The following is a 17,637-nucleotide window of genomic DNA, read 5'->3' on the forward strand; positions in this document are numbered from 1 at the left end:
TGTTGTTCTTGTTTTTTAACTTCTTAAAAATTGCAAGTTTTGTCTGGTCATTTAAAGGTTTGTCCCCTAGGGGGCAGTGCTGCTCCGTAACAAACTCCAAAACGGAAACTACGAAGAAGCGGCTCCATAGACGATCTTTGGCGTGATGAGTCACCCTGACTCCTAAGCTCAGACCTGCCGCAACATAAGAAAATCCGGCGACTGATCGCGGCGCCGACCAGCATGTTTGAGACAGCGGAAGGTTAAACCGGTAAGGCGGAGTTTGAGTCAGCCGGTCTGATTTCTGTCGTTTTGAAGTTCCGTTTCTCGCTCTTCCCGCCTTGTTTTTTAACACTCTGAAGCAGTTTTTGTTGAGTCGTTGCTAAGCTAACTCTGTGAGCGGTGAGGCGGTAAACACAGAACGGGCATGGGTTGGTTAAACTAGTACAGTTAGAGAGTTAACTCAGTTTTAGACTTGTTAGCCGTTTCTTAAAAAATACTCCGCCCGGTCTCCGCTAACGGAGCTGCCCCTCCGAACTGGAGGTTTGTTTTTGAGCTAAAATCTAAGCTAGGAGGTGTCCCGGTACCGCGCGCACGAGTAAGCTTTCGGAAATGTTCGGTATTTTCCGGCATTTGGGTCCACTTGGCGAATGAAAATCATTAGGAAGAGCCACATGTCTCCCGAGATTAGATTCGACAAACAATTTCATATTATTAAAACCATTTCAGTCTGTTTGTATTTTGTGAAAATACAAACACTTTTGGGTCAACTTCTATTCTAAGACCAGATCTTACTGATTTGTTTGAACTTTTCTCTAGTTGTCCTGTTAAAAAGCATCTAAGTTCTTTTATTCGACCTCTCAACAAATTAGGATTTGTTTTATCAGAATAGAAATTGTGTTTTATTGAGTATTTGACATTTTTAGTGACACAGAATGTTGTTTTTTTTGTGTGTGTCATGAAAGCCTCTCATTGTGATGTATTTTCTGGGTTTTAACAAAAGATAAAAGTTTTTGTCACACAATACACTTAATTTCAGGAACACATTTAGCTAATTGTCAGAATTTCCTGTGACATTTTTAAAGTAAAATCAGACTTTGACATGAGTAAGTAAGTTTCCTTTAAATTCCGAGTTGTTTATAAAGCTCCAGAAGATCAGAGATTGAAGCTGAAAAAGTCTCACTGACGTCCCGCTTGTAGAAGTTTTAAACGTCTAGATGTGAAGTTTACTTCTTCCTTGATTTTGTTTTAATTTTTACAGAAATTAATATGCGTAGAAAACACAAATTTGGTCCAGACTGGGTTTAAATCTAGTTCTTGGTTGATCCTTTGATCTCTTGGGTCTAAATAAGTCTTCTTGTCTTGTTTCATTTGTAGAAGACGGAATGAGGTCAAAATAAATCAGTTTCTCGGATCAGATTTCCTCTCCTGATCTGTGACAGGAGTGGTTTTCTCTTGTAGGAGTTTTCTGGTTGTTGTGGATCCCGTGAGGCCCCGCCCCCTGTGCCGCTGCGTCTCCGGGTGAAATGATGAGCGTCGGCTGTCGGGATCGGTCCGGATCTCGCTGCGTGTTCGGTCGGAGCTGACACCTCCTGGTACTTCCTGCTGAAGAGGCTGACGGGATTCAGCAGGAACTCCGCCCACCAGCGCCCGGATGTTGGGCTGCGCCATGCCCGCCAACCAGTCCCTGCCCTGGGGAGGGGCAAAGCTCAGAGCTCGCTCCAGCTCAGAGGGCCACCCCGTCGCCGCGGTGTCGGAAGTGCCTTTCCGGATTGAGGACAAGCGGCTGAAGAATGAGAAGTTCCCTCCTGAGTCGGACCAGAATCTGAGCCTGCCTCGGCGGCTCGAGGGCTTTCAGAACCGGGTAGCGTCGGAGATGCAGGAGACCAGCTCCTCCTCCATCTTCACACCAAACGATGAGCCTAGAAACCAGTCAGCACACAGGAGACTTCAGAGGGCTGAGAGCGGGACGGGATGGACCGCCGAGGAGCCCAGACACCTGACCGAGGTGAAAGAAAAGAGTAGAAATGAATTCAGAATGTTTTAGTCACCCGAGTTCTTCAGATCTGCTCCATCCTAAACGTCTGTCTTCCTGTGGTTGATCTCTAGGCTGCAGACTGTTTGTCTTCACCTCCAGTGCCTCATTCATGCCTTAGTCCTCACAACCATCAGGGTTCTGCGGCCCCGAAAAGGGCTTTCAGCCATGACGGCGCGAAACCGGAAACCAGAAGCACAAGACGACTAAACGGTGCAGCACGGAGTAGCCGGCGGGTCAAGACCGCCGTCAGACGGCGCCCCGCTCAGAGCGACCGCAGAAGAAGGTCTGCTAACAGCCTCCTGTCGATGAGAGAAGTTCGTCTGGTGGTCATGGAAGCGGCGGCGAGCGCAGAGACCCACACAGAATCGGAGAGACGAGGTTCGGTGGAAGACGCAGGACAGCGGCATCCCGACCAACCAGACGACATCGCAGGTAAGAAGCTGAAGTGAAGGATCTGATTTTGACACGAAGTCCCAGGATTCTAACCAAGCTGGTTCTGATCCGTTTGTTTTTCTGGGTCTCCTCCTTTGAGTTTTTGCAGCTTCATTTACTCACAAACTTCTCACTTTTTCTCCAATCCCTTCAATCGTTTTTCAATGTGGGGTTCAACAGGGCGCAGTTCTAGTCCCACTTTACTTTCTTTAAATGACCACCAACAGTACGGCCGTTTCACTCCGGACACGCCTCATCCTATAGCCTTAGACTCATGACACCTGTGTTGGTTAAATTACTTCAGTCAATTACTTTAGTGACTGCATAAAATTGTAATTACATTTCTTTACTCATTATCTACTTGAAAAAAGTAATTCACTACTTGTTACTTTACTTTATTTCCACTCATACACAAATTCTCAAGAGAAAAACTGCTTAGCACAAACAAGATTCTCTTGACTTCCATTTAACTTTATTTTTAAACCAATTACCTCATCTAAAGTATGAAGACAGTTAAAGACAAAAACTGGCTTTATTAGAATTCACTCACAAAAACACATGTGGTCTGTCTATACCACTGCTAAAAGTGAGATGTACGCCTATATCCATGAAGTTGGATTCATCACTATCAAATCTGAAACTAACCCACTGTTATTAAAACACTAAACTATTAAACACTGCCATGTTCATTTTGGCTGACTTTAGATATTCTATTACAATAAGTCGCACCAGTCTCTCTCTCTCTATTTCTGCCTTTTGAGCACAGTCTTTGCTGTTACGAGTCTACCAAACTATGCATGTGCCGCCTAGAGAGAAATAACTGTTGTTCATGCCATTACTGACAAAAGTAATTAAATTACAGTAATTCGTTACTTTGTAATCCATTACCCGAAGCACCACAAATGGTCAGTTCAAAAAATATGTCCTTAAAAGAGTTTGGAAAATTCATGCCTATGAGTTTATAAAGATGTTCATTTAGTCAGTATGTATGTTATGTTGGCTAAGCGTTAGCATTAGCCGTCTTATGGGAAATTCCATTTAACGTTTGCATCAAGCTAGTGGACTTGAGCTTTATGTGCTAAATTGATCTATATTTTTATGTATCGATTATTGATCTGTTGAGCTTAAATCAGTTAATTGATTTTATCAACCCAGCCTTAGGGTTGTATAAGTTTTTGTTACGACCTGTCGGCCGCAGCATACCCATAGATGAAATGTGCACAAACATTTTCTCTCTCCGGGTCCACTGAATACTCTACGATCTTGTTGTTTCATGCGTGTCACCTGCGTGGCCCATAAATATTTGACCATTTTTCCCTCGTAAGGACAGTTGGTCTGATTAGTTCTTAGATTGGGGGTATAAGAATCCAGGCCTCGAGGGTCGGTGTTCTACATGTTTTCCAACCAAACTCCCATTGAAGCTCCTAATTGGCTAAACACACCTGATCCAGGTAATCAGCAGCAGATGAGAGAGGATTTCTGGAAAACCATCAGGAGGCCCTCGAGGCCTGGAGTCTGACACCCCTGTTTTAGATGAAAGACAGCATTGGATGCTGTGAGTTACTACAACCACATGGGGGCGCTGTCCGGTGTCTGGAACAGACGCCGCTGTGTCCAGCAGCTTTGAGAATGTTCAGACATGAAAGGAGCTAAAACATTCTCTTCTGCAGAGAGATTTTAAATCAGTTTGATTTTTGTCAGTTCCTTCATCTTTGATCTTCCATCAAATCTCTTTATTTTTTTTTTGTTAGATTTGGGTCAAACCGAAGCTTTGGTCGGCTCAGTGACCTCTCAGATCTCAGCCATCCACCTGACCAGACAGGAGCAGGCCTCCTGCAGGTCTCCCCCATCTCTGTCCTCTTTGTCCTCCTCCTCGCCGTCAGTGGAGCAGCTGGGTGGAGAAGATGAGCTGTCAGAGTAAGAATCAGCTTTCCCTTCAGTTCCTGTCTCCTTTGTCGGCGCGGCTCACAGAGGGCTCGTGTTTTCCAGCCACCAGTGGGTCATGCAGGTGGACGGAGTGGAGGAGGAGCTTCCCGATGAGCTGGAGAACATCTGCAGTGACGGAGGTGAGGAGCTTTTCTTTAACTTCACCTCGTTTGTCGGTTTCTCCTCTCACGGTTCCTCCTCCTCCTCCACAGAGGACTCGGACTCTTCATCTGCCTTCCGCTCCTCCTCTGCGGCGCCGCGTCCTCCGCTGTCCCGGTAAGACGCCTCTTAGATTACAGCTTTCATTTACGCTGAGGAAGACGGCATTCATGTTTAAAGAGAGACAAACTAAACTGATAGAAACAGAAACCGCTAACAGATGATTAACAATGTTCTAAAAGTGTTTCAGTAAGTTTAAAATTTGCTATAATGGAGATTAAAATTTTTGTTTTATTTTTGTTCATTTAGTTTGGGAAATAGACCCATAATGAATCAAACTTTTGACTAAAACTAAAAGCTAAAAATGCTTCCTCAGCTGGAAGATTGGAACTGAAACAATCAAAAACTGCTAATGCAAAAAAAAGTTTTTATTCTAAGAATCTCAACAATTAAATTCTTTTTATAGAAGTGAAGTATGTATAAAGACTAACGTATGTCGGATATGGTTCAGTTTAGCCACAGAAATGAAAACAAAAACACAAAGAAGCTAATAATTTATTGATAAATGTAGTTAATGAGAACCTGCAAATGCCATACATAACGTTCGAAAACATAAGAATAGGGATAAGAAAAAGCATTTATAGCCTCAAATATTTAAAACAAAAGAAAAAGAACATATTATTACCAGTAAAGATGCTGAAAAATGTTTATTTATTTAAAATAATTTACAACTCATAAGAAAAGTTTGAGTTTTAGTCACATTCTCTATTCTGAAGACTTTTCTGAGTTTAACACCATTTTAAATTCAGTTTAAATCAAACTTTACTGATAAGCACTCTTCACATAACAGTGACAACGTTCTTTACAGACTTGAAAACAATTCAAATAAGAAAACAAACGAATGTCTTCAACCCTCCTGACCCTCACACACCCAACAATATTCCATTCCCCCCTCTCTGATTGGTCCGGTCCGCTGCGGCCTCTTTGTGCGGCGGCTCTTTGTTGAGAGCGGCGGAAAGCCGCAGAGCGCGGTGGAAATGTCGCCGGCTTTGTCGGCCTCCGACTTCCCACCAGCTGATTCTCTGTTGAAGCGGCTTTTGTTGGTTTGAGCCCCAACCGGCGGATTTGTTTATGTGTTCCCCGCGCTGACCCCCCCACCTCAGCGTGACCCCCCAGCCTGAAAGCCCGGGCTCCCGGCTGTTCTCTGCACATCTGGCTGCGGTTCCAGAGCGAACCTGCTGCTGGTTTGACCCCGGGGCTGCTACATGCCGGTCATGTGAGTGACGATCTGAAGACGTGAAGGTTTCACCGCTTCCTGTCAGAAGTCCTGCAGTTCTGGTCAGCCGCGAAGGTCTTGGAGAAAAGTTTGACGTCGGACTCTTCTGTCGCCTTTCTGTCTGCAGCATCGAGGAGCCGATGGTTCTGGGAACAGAGGAGGAGCGGGAGGAGCGTCCAGCACTGGTCCCCAGCCTGTTCCCGTTCATCCCTCCAACCCTGTACTTCAGCACGGCCAATGAGAAAGGTCTGTTAACCCTTTAACCCCCGAGCTGTCGCTGGGGCGATCATTTTACAACATTTTACAGCAGTAAACCGTTTTCTTTTATTTCAGAATCCGTCTACTTTAGAGCTTGTTTCATTACAACCACCAAGTACAGCCCTTTACTTTCATAAAGTGTTTCTTATGGACATCTACAAAACTGTTAGTTTACAGTGATAAATACTTTTCTAAACCCAAGTGTTGGATATTCATCCACAAATGGTTTACATTGATTGTGTCAAAAATTCACTTCAGTAAAGTGTAGACTTTACAACTGTGAAGTGTAAATCCAATAATTGGTTGGTTTACACTGACTGGTTGGTTTATGTCAGGGGTCGGCAACCCAATGTGTTGAAAGAGCCACTTTGGACCAATACAATAAAAAACAAATATGTCTGGAGCCGCATAATTTGAAACGGCATATAAAAGTCTTACACTGTAAGTAACACGTGGAAAATGTGTCGTGTGAACGATTATTTAAACGATTATTTTTCCTGATGCTTTTTCCTGCTGCGTGTCTTTGTGTCATATAAGGTTCGTTTTGGGCCTAATGACAAGTTGGTAAGACATTGCAGCGTCAAACTATCTGACAAAAGCTGAATTGCCTCATAATGAACATTTGAGCTTTTATTTTGACATCCCTCAATGACACAACGAGAGGGGGTCCTGATCAGTCTCTCCCTCATTCTCACTCCAGGTGCAGGAAGAATTCAAACATAACAGGACAAAATCATAAATGTTCAACAGTCAGACAACAAAACACATTGAGGAAAACCCAAACTTAAATCCAATTCCAGTCAGACAGGCAAAAGAATGGGTAACCCACAATTCCTTGCGCTGCCAGACCGACAGCAAGCCTGAGCGTGCCTGAGACCATCACTACAATATGAATGAATTACAGTTTGTTTCATTGCTTTGATGAAATTAAAGAAATGCAATAAAGAAATACGATTTTTGATGTTATTTTTATTTAGAGGATTTGAAAAAAAAACACAAAAATGTAACGCGCACCTTTAAGGTGCTTCCACACTGGCCGCGTCAATCAAGTGAAACCTTTCAATGAATAGTCAATATAAACGCGTGAACACCTAAATTCCTGCCCTCCAAGTCTGGAGCGCGCGTGAGTCTTATAGTCAGACATTTAAAAGGACAGAGTTGTGAAAACAAAAGTCTTCAGAAAGATTTGGGGGATTTTCAACACTTTTACTTTCGGTTCTCCCTGTTGTAGATGCAGATGAGCGCTAATGAACAGTAAAAATACAATAGAAGGAGAATCTCCTCCCCGCCACGCACCGCACGCGGCCGGTGTGTGAGACCTGCACATCGCCGCGCTCAGCAGGTGGTATCCACACCGGAGCAGCGCGGTCACGCACGCAGTGGCGGGAGGAGATTCTTCTTCTATTCTTCTTCTACTGTTCATTAGCGCTCATCTCATCTTGGTGTCATATTAACCTGACCGGACACAAACCGTAATGATTCATTTCTCCTTCGTGATCACGTTTGGTACTTCTGTGCTTTGAAGCAGACTCCGCCCACAAGCAGCTCCCGCGCTGAATCTTCAATCCGGTTCAAGATTTCCACGCACAGTTACAGCTCTGAGCTGCCGCGACTGTGCGTGGAAATCTTGAACCGGATTGAAGATTCAGCGCGCTCAATGCGTGCCGATTTGTACGTGGAGCTCGTGACCCGACTTCAAAACCCGCGTAGCAACGTGCGCTCACGTGCGCTCCAGACGCACGGGCAGGAATTCTGCTGTGCGCTGACTCAGACGGCGTGGAAGCATCTACACTCATCTCACAACAACTGGAAAACGTAAAGGATGTTTGTGTCATGTTTGTCCTCCTACAGAAATCGTATTAAAACAAAAATATTGTGGCAGCCTGACTGTTAATTTAGAAATAGTTCCTTGTTAGTGGGTGGAGTTAGTGTCTGTTCTTGTGTTGCATTATGGGACTTGAGTGTTTTACCGGCACCATGAGTGAGAGTGGTGTGTGTATGAGTGAGGCTCCTCACAGTGTCTGCTGTTCTGTGGTTCTGTGCTGTTAAATAAATGGTAATCAAAATGTTGATACCATCTGATTAGCATGACCTACGTGTACGCTTCTTCCTCCAAGCACTTGGAGTCATGCAATGTATAGAACACAAATTATCTCTGGAATCAAAGCTGCCAGTCATCTACTTGGTTCTGCTCCCACCCAAATCGCTTCAATATAATTCCTTCCAACACTTCATACTATTATCAAACATTTTTGTAAAAGCGCCAATGAGCCGCAAGGGGGCGCTCAAAGAGCCGCATGCGGCTCCGGAGCCGCAGGTTGCCGACCCCCGGTTTATGTTGATTTTACTTTTACTATAAAAATTCAAATTTGCTACAAATTTTTTGCAAAGCCAGAAATAAGTTTGTTTACATCAATTGCGTAAATACGTCATCTGTGAAATGTAAACTTTACCACTGTAAAGTGTTCCAAATCAGTGCAAGCCCACAAATCAGTTGATCTATTCTGATTTTGTTAACACTTTTACTATGAAATGGGAGCTTTACTACTGTAAAGGGTTCCAACGTTGATTGCGCAAACGCTTAAGTACCGTCAGTTGATACAAATCGACAAATTGGTTGGTTTACGTTGATTTCATAAAGAATTTTACTATAAAATGTGAACTTTACTAACATAAAGTGTTGCTAATTGTTGCAATTCAACATATAAGTAGGTTTATGTTGATTTTGTTATCACTTTAATTATAAAATGTAAACGTTAGTTCTATAGTTTTACAAATCAGCTCGAATCCACAAATAAGTTAGTTTATGTTGATTTCCTTAACACTTTTACTATAAATCGTAAACTTTACTTCCGTAAAGTGTTGCAAATCGGTGAAAATCCACAAGTCAGTTGGTTTACAGTGGTTGTGTAAACACTTAACTACCGTAAATTGTTGCACATCTACAAATAAGTTTGTGTACGCTGATTTCCTAACCTCTATTACGATAACATTTAAACTTTACTACCGTAAAGTGTCGCAAATCCATAAATTAGTTGGTTTATGACGCTTTGCTTCTGTAAAATGTAAATTTTACATCTGTAAAGTCTTGCAAATTGGTGCAATCCAAAAAAAGGTTGGTTTACAAATATTAACCTAAGCACTTCACCACTATAAAATCTAAACTACCATAAACTGTTACAAATTGACACAAATCCATAAATTAGTTGGTTTACGCTGATTTCTTAACCCCTTTTGCTATGAAATATAAATTGTACTACCAAAAAGTGTTGCAAATCCATAAATAAGTTGGTTTACGGTGATTGTGTTATACTTTTCTACCGTCAAGTGATGCAAATCCACAAAACTGATAAGTTTACGCTGATTTCATAATCACTTTGACTCTAAAATGTAAACTTTACTTCCGTTACTTACTACCATGAGTTTGATGAAACATTGACCTCCTCTTTCCCTGCAGTGGAGCTGCTGCCTGCAGAGCAGAGGCGGCTGCTGAAGTGGAAAATGAGCACCGTCACCCCCAACGTGGTGAAGCACACCATCGACCGATCCCACTTCAAAGTCACTAAGAGTGAGTGGAGCTCGTCCTGATCCACATTGAACTGTCCCGACAGTCTGAGGTGACAGAATCCGGTTTGTCTTGCAGAAGGCCACGACTGGCTGGGCTGCTGGGGACACCACATGAAGTCGGCTGGCTTCAAGGAGCTGGGAGAGCACCAGAAGGTGAGAGCCCGCACTTCCAAGACGTTTTCTGCTACAGAAGTCCAGGTTTGACGTGAGTTTGATCTGTTCTGTTTCAGTTGAACCACTTCCCGGGAACGTTTCAGATTGGCCGGAAGGACCGGCTGTGGAGGAACCTGTCAAAGATGCGGCTTCGCTTCGGCAAACAGGAGTTCAGCTTTTTCCCACGAACTTTCATTCTTCCCCAAGACGTAAAGCAGCTGCGGAAAGCCTGGGAGGACGGAGGCTCCAGGCAGAAGTGGATCATCAAGCCTGTAGGGTTTTGTTTAATTTAGGGCTGGAAATCGATTAAAAAAATTAACTAATTAATCGCAAACCTGAAAAAAATTTAATTGCGATTAATCGCTATAATTATTTTTTTAATCTCAGTATTTGCTGACCATTTATTATGTGTCAATAATCACAATATGAAATCACACATGAAACTCTACATTTAGAACATTTATTTTTAATTACTGCTGTCAACTGATTACAAAAAAATTCTGATTAGTCACACTTTTGTGTTACAACTAATCACAATATTTTACCAGGTAAAATTTATTTGTACAATATGGGACCGGACCCTGGATCAGATAATCTGCTTTTTATGAAAAAGTGATCTAAACCACAAAAATATAAAGATTAAATTACTAAAAACTGATTGAATATGTAAGTGACCACGGCATAAGTGGGATAATATCCGACGACATGATTAACGCACGCCGTAGAAGCCTGAACCGCAGAGTTAAAGTGAAGACTGTTTCTTCAATTAATTTGCTTTAACACATTAACTTGTTAATTCTTTTCGATTAATTGCGTACGTTAATGTTCACAGGCCTAGTTTATGTCTCATCTTAATGAACAGGCCTTCCTCTAACCTCTCCTCTTCCTCTCCAGCCTGCATCAGCCAGAGGGACAGGCATCCAGGTTATCCACAAGTGGAGTCAGATGCCTCATAAAAGGCCTCTTCTGGTCCAGAAGTAAGCAGCTCGGAGTCAGAGGAACCGAAGCGTCGTGTTCACACGCTGAGACTTTGTTTCTGTCTGCAGGTACCTTCACAAGCCCTACCTCATCAGCGGGAACAAGTTTGACCTGAGGATCTACGTCTACGTGCCGTGCTACGACCCGCTGAGGATCTACATCTTCTCTGACGGGCTGGTCCGGTTTGCCAGCTGCAAGTAGGAGTGGACTCCGCAGTCTCAGGTTTGGAGCCTAAACCGTTCAGGTTCAATTAAATCTCTGTCTTCGTAGGTATTCGTCTTCCATGAAGACTCTGGGCAACAAGTTCATGCACCTGACCAACTACAGCGTCAACAAGAAGAACGCCGAGTACCAGACCAACAGCGACGACAAGGCCTGCCAGGGACACAAATGGTAACGATGACGGCGACAGCGCCGCGCTCCAGAAACCCGGCCGTTATTCTGAGAAGAAACTCTGTTTTCAGGGCTCTGAAGGCCTTATGGCAGTTCCTCGGCTCCAGAGGCGTCAACACCTCCCGGATATGGGAGAAGATCAAAGACATCGTCATCAAAACCGTCATCGCGTGAGTTTATCTGAGCAGGAGACTTTCTTCCTGTTTCATTTAAGATTTAGTTTTTATTCAAATCAACCTTCATTAGATCCAACAATAAGTCATTAAATGCACAAATTCAATTCTTGTGTTTTCTTAAACTGCTTTAAGTTGTTTTTTAAGTGAGTGAATGTAAAGTTTAGTTGTTCTACTTTTTCTGTTGTCTTTCCACATCAAAATAATCCAAAGAGAACATTATTAGAACGTGTTGGTCACTTTCCAAGAGCTGAACGTCTTCCACTCTCTTGGATTTGATTAGATTCTTGACAAACGTCAAACTTTCATTTAGTTTGATCTGCTTTCACACTGCACTTCTGAGTCTGAGCTATCCACAGTTTTCCAAAATGAGCTCGATTAGCAAACATTTGTTGTCTAGCTCCCATCCGGGTCTCGGATCGTCTCTTCCTGCTCCTTTGGGAGAAAACTAACATCCTTCTGAGTAGGTTTGTCCAGCATGTCTGAGTCTTCTGCAGGACCTCCTCATGGTTAAACTTAGCTGGAATCCTCACAGGAATTTTTCAACTCCACTTTGACTAGTGCTGGGTTGATTAAATCGATTATTCCATTTGAAATGATTTAAGCTTAACAGATCAATAATCGATTCATAAAAATATAAATTGATTTAGCACATAAAGCTAAAGTCCGCTAGCTTGTTGCTGATGTTTAATGGAATTTCCCATAGGACGGCTAATGCTAATGCTCGGTCGACCTAAAAACGTAAAAAAAAATTTTAAGTAACCATTTGTGGTCTAAAACAGTTTTTTCTTCTTCTTCTGGAATAAGGTGTAATCCTATAGCGCAATCGCCACCTAGTGGCCAAACTGAAACGTCCTCCGGGAGAGGCAGAACAGTCGTTAGAAGTTCGTCCTGGAAGTGTTTCTGTTGAGTTCATGGATTTTGGCTGGTTGGTTGCCTCTTGAGAAGTTCTCCTGCATTTAGAACATAGCTGGAGGCTCTGATCCGACCCTTAGGGGTCTAGACAGTCAGAGGATTTGAACCGACCTCCCTGCCTTGCTTGTTTTCCAGCTCCGAGCCGTACGTTCACAGCAATATGAAAATGCACGTCAAATCGCCGTACAGCTGCCACGAGCTCTTCGGCTTCGACATCATGCTGGATGAGAACCTGAAACCCTGGATCCTGGAGGTCAACATATCTCCCAGGTAACGCACATGCGCAGCGGCGTGCACGAGCCAGCCCTGCTCGTCTGTAACCACGTTTTTTTTCTCTCATCCAGCCTTCACTCCAGCTCCGCTCTGGACGTGTCCATCAAAGGACAGATGATCAGAGATCTCCTGAATCTCGCCGGCTTTCGTCTTCCTCGGAGAGAAGAGGAACTGTCGCCCTGCAGCAGCGCCTCTAGCTCCACCAGCAGGTGAGGAGGAGGTACTGCTTTTCTCTCCACTTCTGACCAAAAGTTGAAATTTTCTGTGAACCAAGTGTTTCTGTTTTTGGTAGTTTGAGCGGAGACGGGAGCAAGCCCGCCGTGTCTGCAGACGAGAGGGTCAAACGAAGCTTTTACGTCTCGCAGCGTTTCGCCGAGCAGGTGAAGCAGCACAGCCAGAACGTCTCCCTCAGAATCGACACATCTATGCAGGATCTGAGCTAAACTTTGGGAAAACTTTTCTCCTTCAAGGACCTCCTGGCGTCTGTGCTAGACGTTCTGACTCCGGAGGACGTTCGCGTGCTCGCCGAGAGCGAAGACGAGCTGAGCCGCCGGGGGGACTTCGAGCGCATTTTCCCGTCGCCCTCGTCGGCGCGGTATCTCCGCTTCTTCGAGACGCAGAGATACTTCAACATCCTGCTGGACCAGTGGGAGCAGAAATACTGGAACGACTGGACAAAACGTACGAAACCAAGAGCCTAGAACTGCTGAGGAAGTTTGGGTCAAACCGTTCTGGTTTCATGAAGCCGCTGACTATAAATATAATGTTTTTAGTTGAGAAAATGTTAATTTGTGATCTTGAAGTAAGAAGTTTGGTGAAAAATATTTATGATTATACTTGTTAAAACAATTTTTATGTTATCAAACTCTTCCAACATTTGCAGATGGATTTTTCAAAGTTCAAGATGGTTTCATGTTAAAAGATATTTAGTTTTCAGGCTTCATTGTAATTAAAATTTTAAATTTAGCAAGTTTCTGATTAAATTCTCACCACAAAAACAGTTGTTCTTTTCTGAGAACAGGCCCGATGTGTGAATGTTTTGGTTTATGTGCAGGTGTCGATCTGCTGAAGGCTCTCTGTCAGAAAAGAGTTCATCTGGGAACCAGTGACCCCGCACATATGGTCAGTTCCTCTAGAGCTCATGATGTTCTGTTTCTTCTGGGATCCAGAAATCCAAACGTGTGTTCTTCTGTGTGCCCAGTGGTCAAAGTGCAGCTACACCTCCAGGTTTCAGCCTCAGGGACGAGAGGAGACGAGCCCGCTCAGACCCAGGTATCAACGGAACATTTAGTTCATGATCCTTACGCTGATGAACAAAACAACATCTCAAATAGAGCTGGAGAGAAGCCATCATTTTAGCATTTTTTAAGTTTCCAGACACTAAAGTAAGAGTAAAATTGTGTACAATTTGCTTTGAAGTTGACGAGTGTCTAAACTCCAGTTTTTCTGTAATATCTGACAGAAATGTGCAGGTTTAGCTCTTCGTTATCGGGTTTTTCTGCTGCTGCTGCTGCTCTGTTTCTAAAGCATTAACCCCTCCCCGTCTGTTTCAGCGTGGTGGTCTCCTCCCAGCACTGCTCCATCGATGAAGACTGTTTGGACTGTTCCAGCCCTGAGCTCAGCCCGACCCAGAGCCTCCTGCTGCAGCGGCTGGCCTCGCTCTGACCCGGTAACCCCGAACAAACAGCCTTACACGTTTGACGTGAAGTCTGAGTTTACGCCCTCAAACGAAGCCTGCGGAAGCTTCTGCTGGTCTGAAGGTCGCCGGAAGCCGTGCGGTGTTGGTTTTTGTGTGGAGCTTCTCGTTGGTCTGAACTGATCTTCCTGCTGTTTACACGGACGTTTCAGAGGAAACCGCCGCCGCCGCCGTTCCACAGAATGTGCCAATTCTCATCCTGCGATCTCCACAACACTGTGATTCCTTCGCGTCTTCAGATCTCGCCAAATTTCTACGACATCCAAGAGTTTTCAAAAGGGCTTCACTTCCTATTGTTCAGTTCAACTCGACCCTTCAGCCAGACGGACGTTCTCGTCTCGGTTCCGTTAGTTTCAGCAGCAAACATCTCGTGTTTCCAAAACAATGCAGTTCTTCAGTTCAAAACGTGCCTCACTTCTGCCTCTGGAGTTTGACTAATGAACACTTCAGGATGTTTTCACTGCTTTTGTAGTTTTTCAGATTGATAGTTTCTAAATAAAAGCAATTTGCTGCACAAGCTGTTTTCTCATATATTCTTTTCATTTATAGCTCTACAACCCTAACAGCAATGATGAGATTATGTTAAAAACCTACAGGAATCGTTTCCATGTTTATATTCTACAAATAGTTAAAACAAAAGTACTTTTAAAAATGTGCTCTACTATCCCTTATATCAAAGAAACTACAAGGATTCCACAACAAAGACATTGATTAAAAAAATCAAATAATTTTAAAAAACAACAGTAAATAGTTATTTGTTTGTATCAATGTCTAAAATGTATTAGGGGAACTTGCTGGTACATATAAAAAAATTAAGTATCATGAAAAAGTTCAATATTTTAATTTAACTTGCATGTTTTTTTAAATTGAGTTTTCTTTGTCCATATAAACGTCGATTGAGATCAGGTGATTTTGCCAAGAGGTCAGCAGCAAACTTCATAAAAACAAGACAAATAAGATACAAAAGCAAGTAACAAAATAGTGTATAAGACATTATAAAAGCTAAAAAACAGATGAGTATAAAATTAGAAGCATGAATGCTGTTAAAAAAACATTGACTGTATATGAGAACTGGACTGTGTGAGGATGACGTCATCCATAGAAAAGGGTTTGCTAGCAGCTCCAATGAAGTCAGTTCTGTCACCATTTTTTCACAATACGGATGCCGCCATGTTGGAACCAGGTGACGTCAGTAAGCAGTGATTGGTCGGAGTCATTGTTTCTATGGCAACCAATCAGGAATGAGCTTATTAGAAAGCCACACCCCTACCACTGGAAAGCGGAATACACAAACTCTGTCAGACGTTTGAACCTACTTTTATTGAGGCATCTGATTGGTCAGATTATTGCTTGAATACCTCGAACTACAGACAGTATATTGTAAAAAGATGAAGATTATCAAGAACTTAAAGGTTATTTTGACAAATATGGCTGAATAACCGCTTATAATTTCTCTATAGAAGTCTGAGATTTTAGCTCCCTGGAACCAGCAGGTATTTCCTGGAAAGAGAGTGGAGAGGAGTCACTTATTCCATATCTCATATACAGTCAAAGGCTGACTTATCTTAGTTTGTAGGAGCACAGTTTTATTTTTGTAAACTCATTACAAATACATTGCAATATAAAGCATTTTTTTTTACTTTTTAAAATTCATTCTCAGTTTTTTGTTTTTCAAACGTGAATCACTGAATCGATGTGCCATCCTAAGGAGGTAGTCTGCTCCTCTCGATGCTCTTTTTGATTAGATTACACCATCTATCAACAATTTTTTAAAGTATATCTGAATACATTTTCATCTGTGATTGTTTTTTTTGAATGACAAATATTAGAGTGCAACCATCAGCTATGCAGAGCAAGAGTTCAGTGCAGCTATAAATAGTGAACGTGCAATAAAAGTTGAACTTCTCACTCAGTCAGACCAACATACCCTTTAAGCTGCACTGCTCTCCATCTGGACAGTAAAGCTTTCATACATCCCTTTAGATTAAAGATGTTAAACATGTGATGTGGTTTTTTTTTTTTGTTTTTTTTTTTACAATTTTTGTTTAGTGTTCTGTTATGATTTGTGTTTCTTTTACTTTATTCACAAGTTACCATAAAACCTAGCATTTTCTGAGCCGAGGATTTGGTGTTGATCACCTTCTGGATTGATTATACCGTTGTCACCATGGAAACTAACGATGGCCTTCTCTCTGAGTTATTATAGAGCAAGAGTGACCGGTCTTTGTTAAAACCGAGTACATGGACGGTCCCAAAATTGGCTGCCAAAATGAGGGGAAATGGAAAAAAACTTGCCTTTGAACTGATAAATCACTCGTCATGACAATCGACGTGTTATAGAAAAATCCTGTCGGCTGAAAACAGATTAAAGCTGTGAAGATTCAGCGGAGAACATAAAAGTATGAGAACGTGCGTTGGAGTGGAGATTGTCAACACCTCGTAAGAGGTTAAAATGTTGTTTAAAAAGCAGCATCACAGTATGTTCAACTAAAATGAGTAAATGTGAGCTAAGCTTTTCTAGGGTTTTTTGGGTCGTTTTATCAGATTTTAGAGATTCACATCAGAGCATTTTAATATTTAGTGATTTACATTTATCTGAGGATTCAACAACATTTAACATTTGATATAAAAATTGAGCCATAAGGAAAATTCAGCAGTAGATTTAACATGTTTTTAATGTTACACTCTTTTGATCTGTTTTCAAAGTGTTTCCAATAGTCCTTTAATTATGATGTCATGAGTTTTGGACAGGACTACTAGCATGGAGCAACCCCGCCCCCTTTTTCCTCCCTGTTGCAGAGAGTTTACAGTCTCTCCTGCTAGTTTACAACCCCAACTTAACAGTGTATGGAGAGAAAATAGACTGTTTAGTTTTGTAACTCATACAATACATTTTGTGCGTAACTGTGTACTTACAATTGTGTATTCACGAAAAGAGGCTTTTCTCCTTCTCAATCTGCTGGAATTGCGTTGATCGTGTTAATGGTTGAAAAGTTACTATAAATCAAAAAACACAAACACTGGAACTCCGGTTTTCATCAGAGTGAGTCTTTAATGCGTTTCTTTTTTTTTTTTTTAATCGCTATATGTTCTTAAATTTTGCAGAATTATTTTTTAAGTCAACTTGACACCAGTTTTAATACCTGTATATTGAAGCAGGTTAAGCTACTGTTTTGTTTTATGTCAAAACTATTTGATTTCGTCACACTGCCCCCTAAAGGCAGTCAGTGTGTAACTGCAGTGAAGCTAAACACAGAGCTGCTGCTGCAGCTGAAAGCCTGTCGTTTTTTTTTTTTAAATATCTGACACCGCCGGGGCTCTCTGTCACCCCCGCCCTCCCACATATGACCCCCCTCCCCTCTCCCTCTGCAAATGCCACGGGCCTGTCACCCCTCGGTCCAGATTTAGACCGGAGTCTCCC

At 42.5% G+C, this 17,637-nt stretch overlaps 1 protein-coding gene across 2 annotated transcripts; it reads left to right on the forward strand.

The window, feature by feature from the left end:
* Positions 1–70: 70 nt before the first annotated feature.
* ttll4 (tubulin tyrosine ligase-like family, member 4) lies at positions 71–14,733 on the forward strand. 2 transcript variants are annotated; one of them, XM_024286454.2, is made up of 21 exons: positions 71–250; positions 1,441–1,987; positions 2,089–2,449; positions 4,201–4,366; positions 4,439–4,515; positions 4,588–4,651; positions 5,938–6,056; positions 9,526–9,636; positions 9,712–9,788; positions 9,866–10,060; positions 10,683–10,765; positions 10,835–10,963; positions 11,037–11,159; positions 11,231–11,329; positions 12,383–12,517; positions 12,592–12,729; positions 12,813–12,900; positions 12,991–13,201; positions 13,575–13,642; positions 13,722–13,792; positions 14,074–14,733. In XM_024286454.2, exons 2-21 carry the CDS (start codon positions 1,634–1,636, stop codon positions 14,183–14,185), a joined length of 2,781 nt encoding a protein of 926 aa, XP_024142222.1. In that variant the 5' UTR covers positions 71–250; positions 1,441–1,633; the 3' UTR covers positions 14,186–14,733. The 2 variants fall into 2 exon arrangements, with proteins under 2 accessions (XP_024142222.1, XP_024142223.1); XM_024286455.2 differs by lacking the exon at positions 71–250 and adding an exon at positions 378–522.
* Positions 14,734–17,637: the final 2,904 nt, after the last annotated feature.

This window comes from Oryzias melastigma, linkage group LG21 (assembly GCF_002922805.2).
Source record: "Oryzias melastigma strain HK-1 linkage group LG21, ASM292280v2, whole genome shotgun sequence".
NCBI lineage: Eukaryota > Metazoa > Chordata > Actinopteri > Beloniformes > Adrianichthyidae > Oryzias > Oryzias melastigma.

Bases quoted from the DNA above. Each gene is read 5' to 3' on its own strand.
- ttll4 (XM_024286454.2), top strand. From the start codon at position 1,634: ATGTTGGGCTGCGCCATGCCCGCCAACCAGTCCCTGCCCTGGGGAGGG. The intron at 4,367-4,438 runs GTAAGAATCAGC...CGTGTTTTCCAG, and splicing joins GGAGAAGATGAGCTGTCAGA to CCACCAGTGGGTCATGCAGG. The intron at 11,330-12,382 runs GTGAGTTTATCT...CTTGTTTTCCAG, and splicing joins GTCATCAAAACCGTCATCGC to CTCCGAGCCGTACGTTCACA.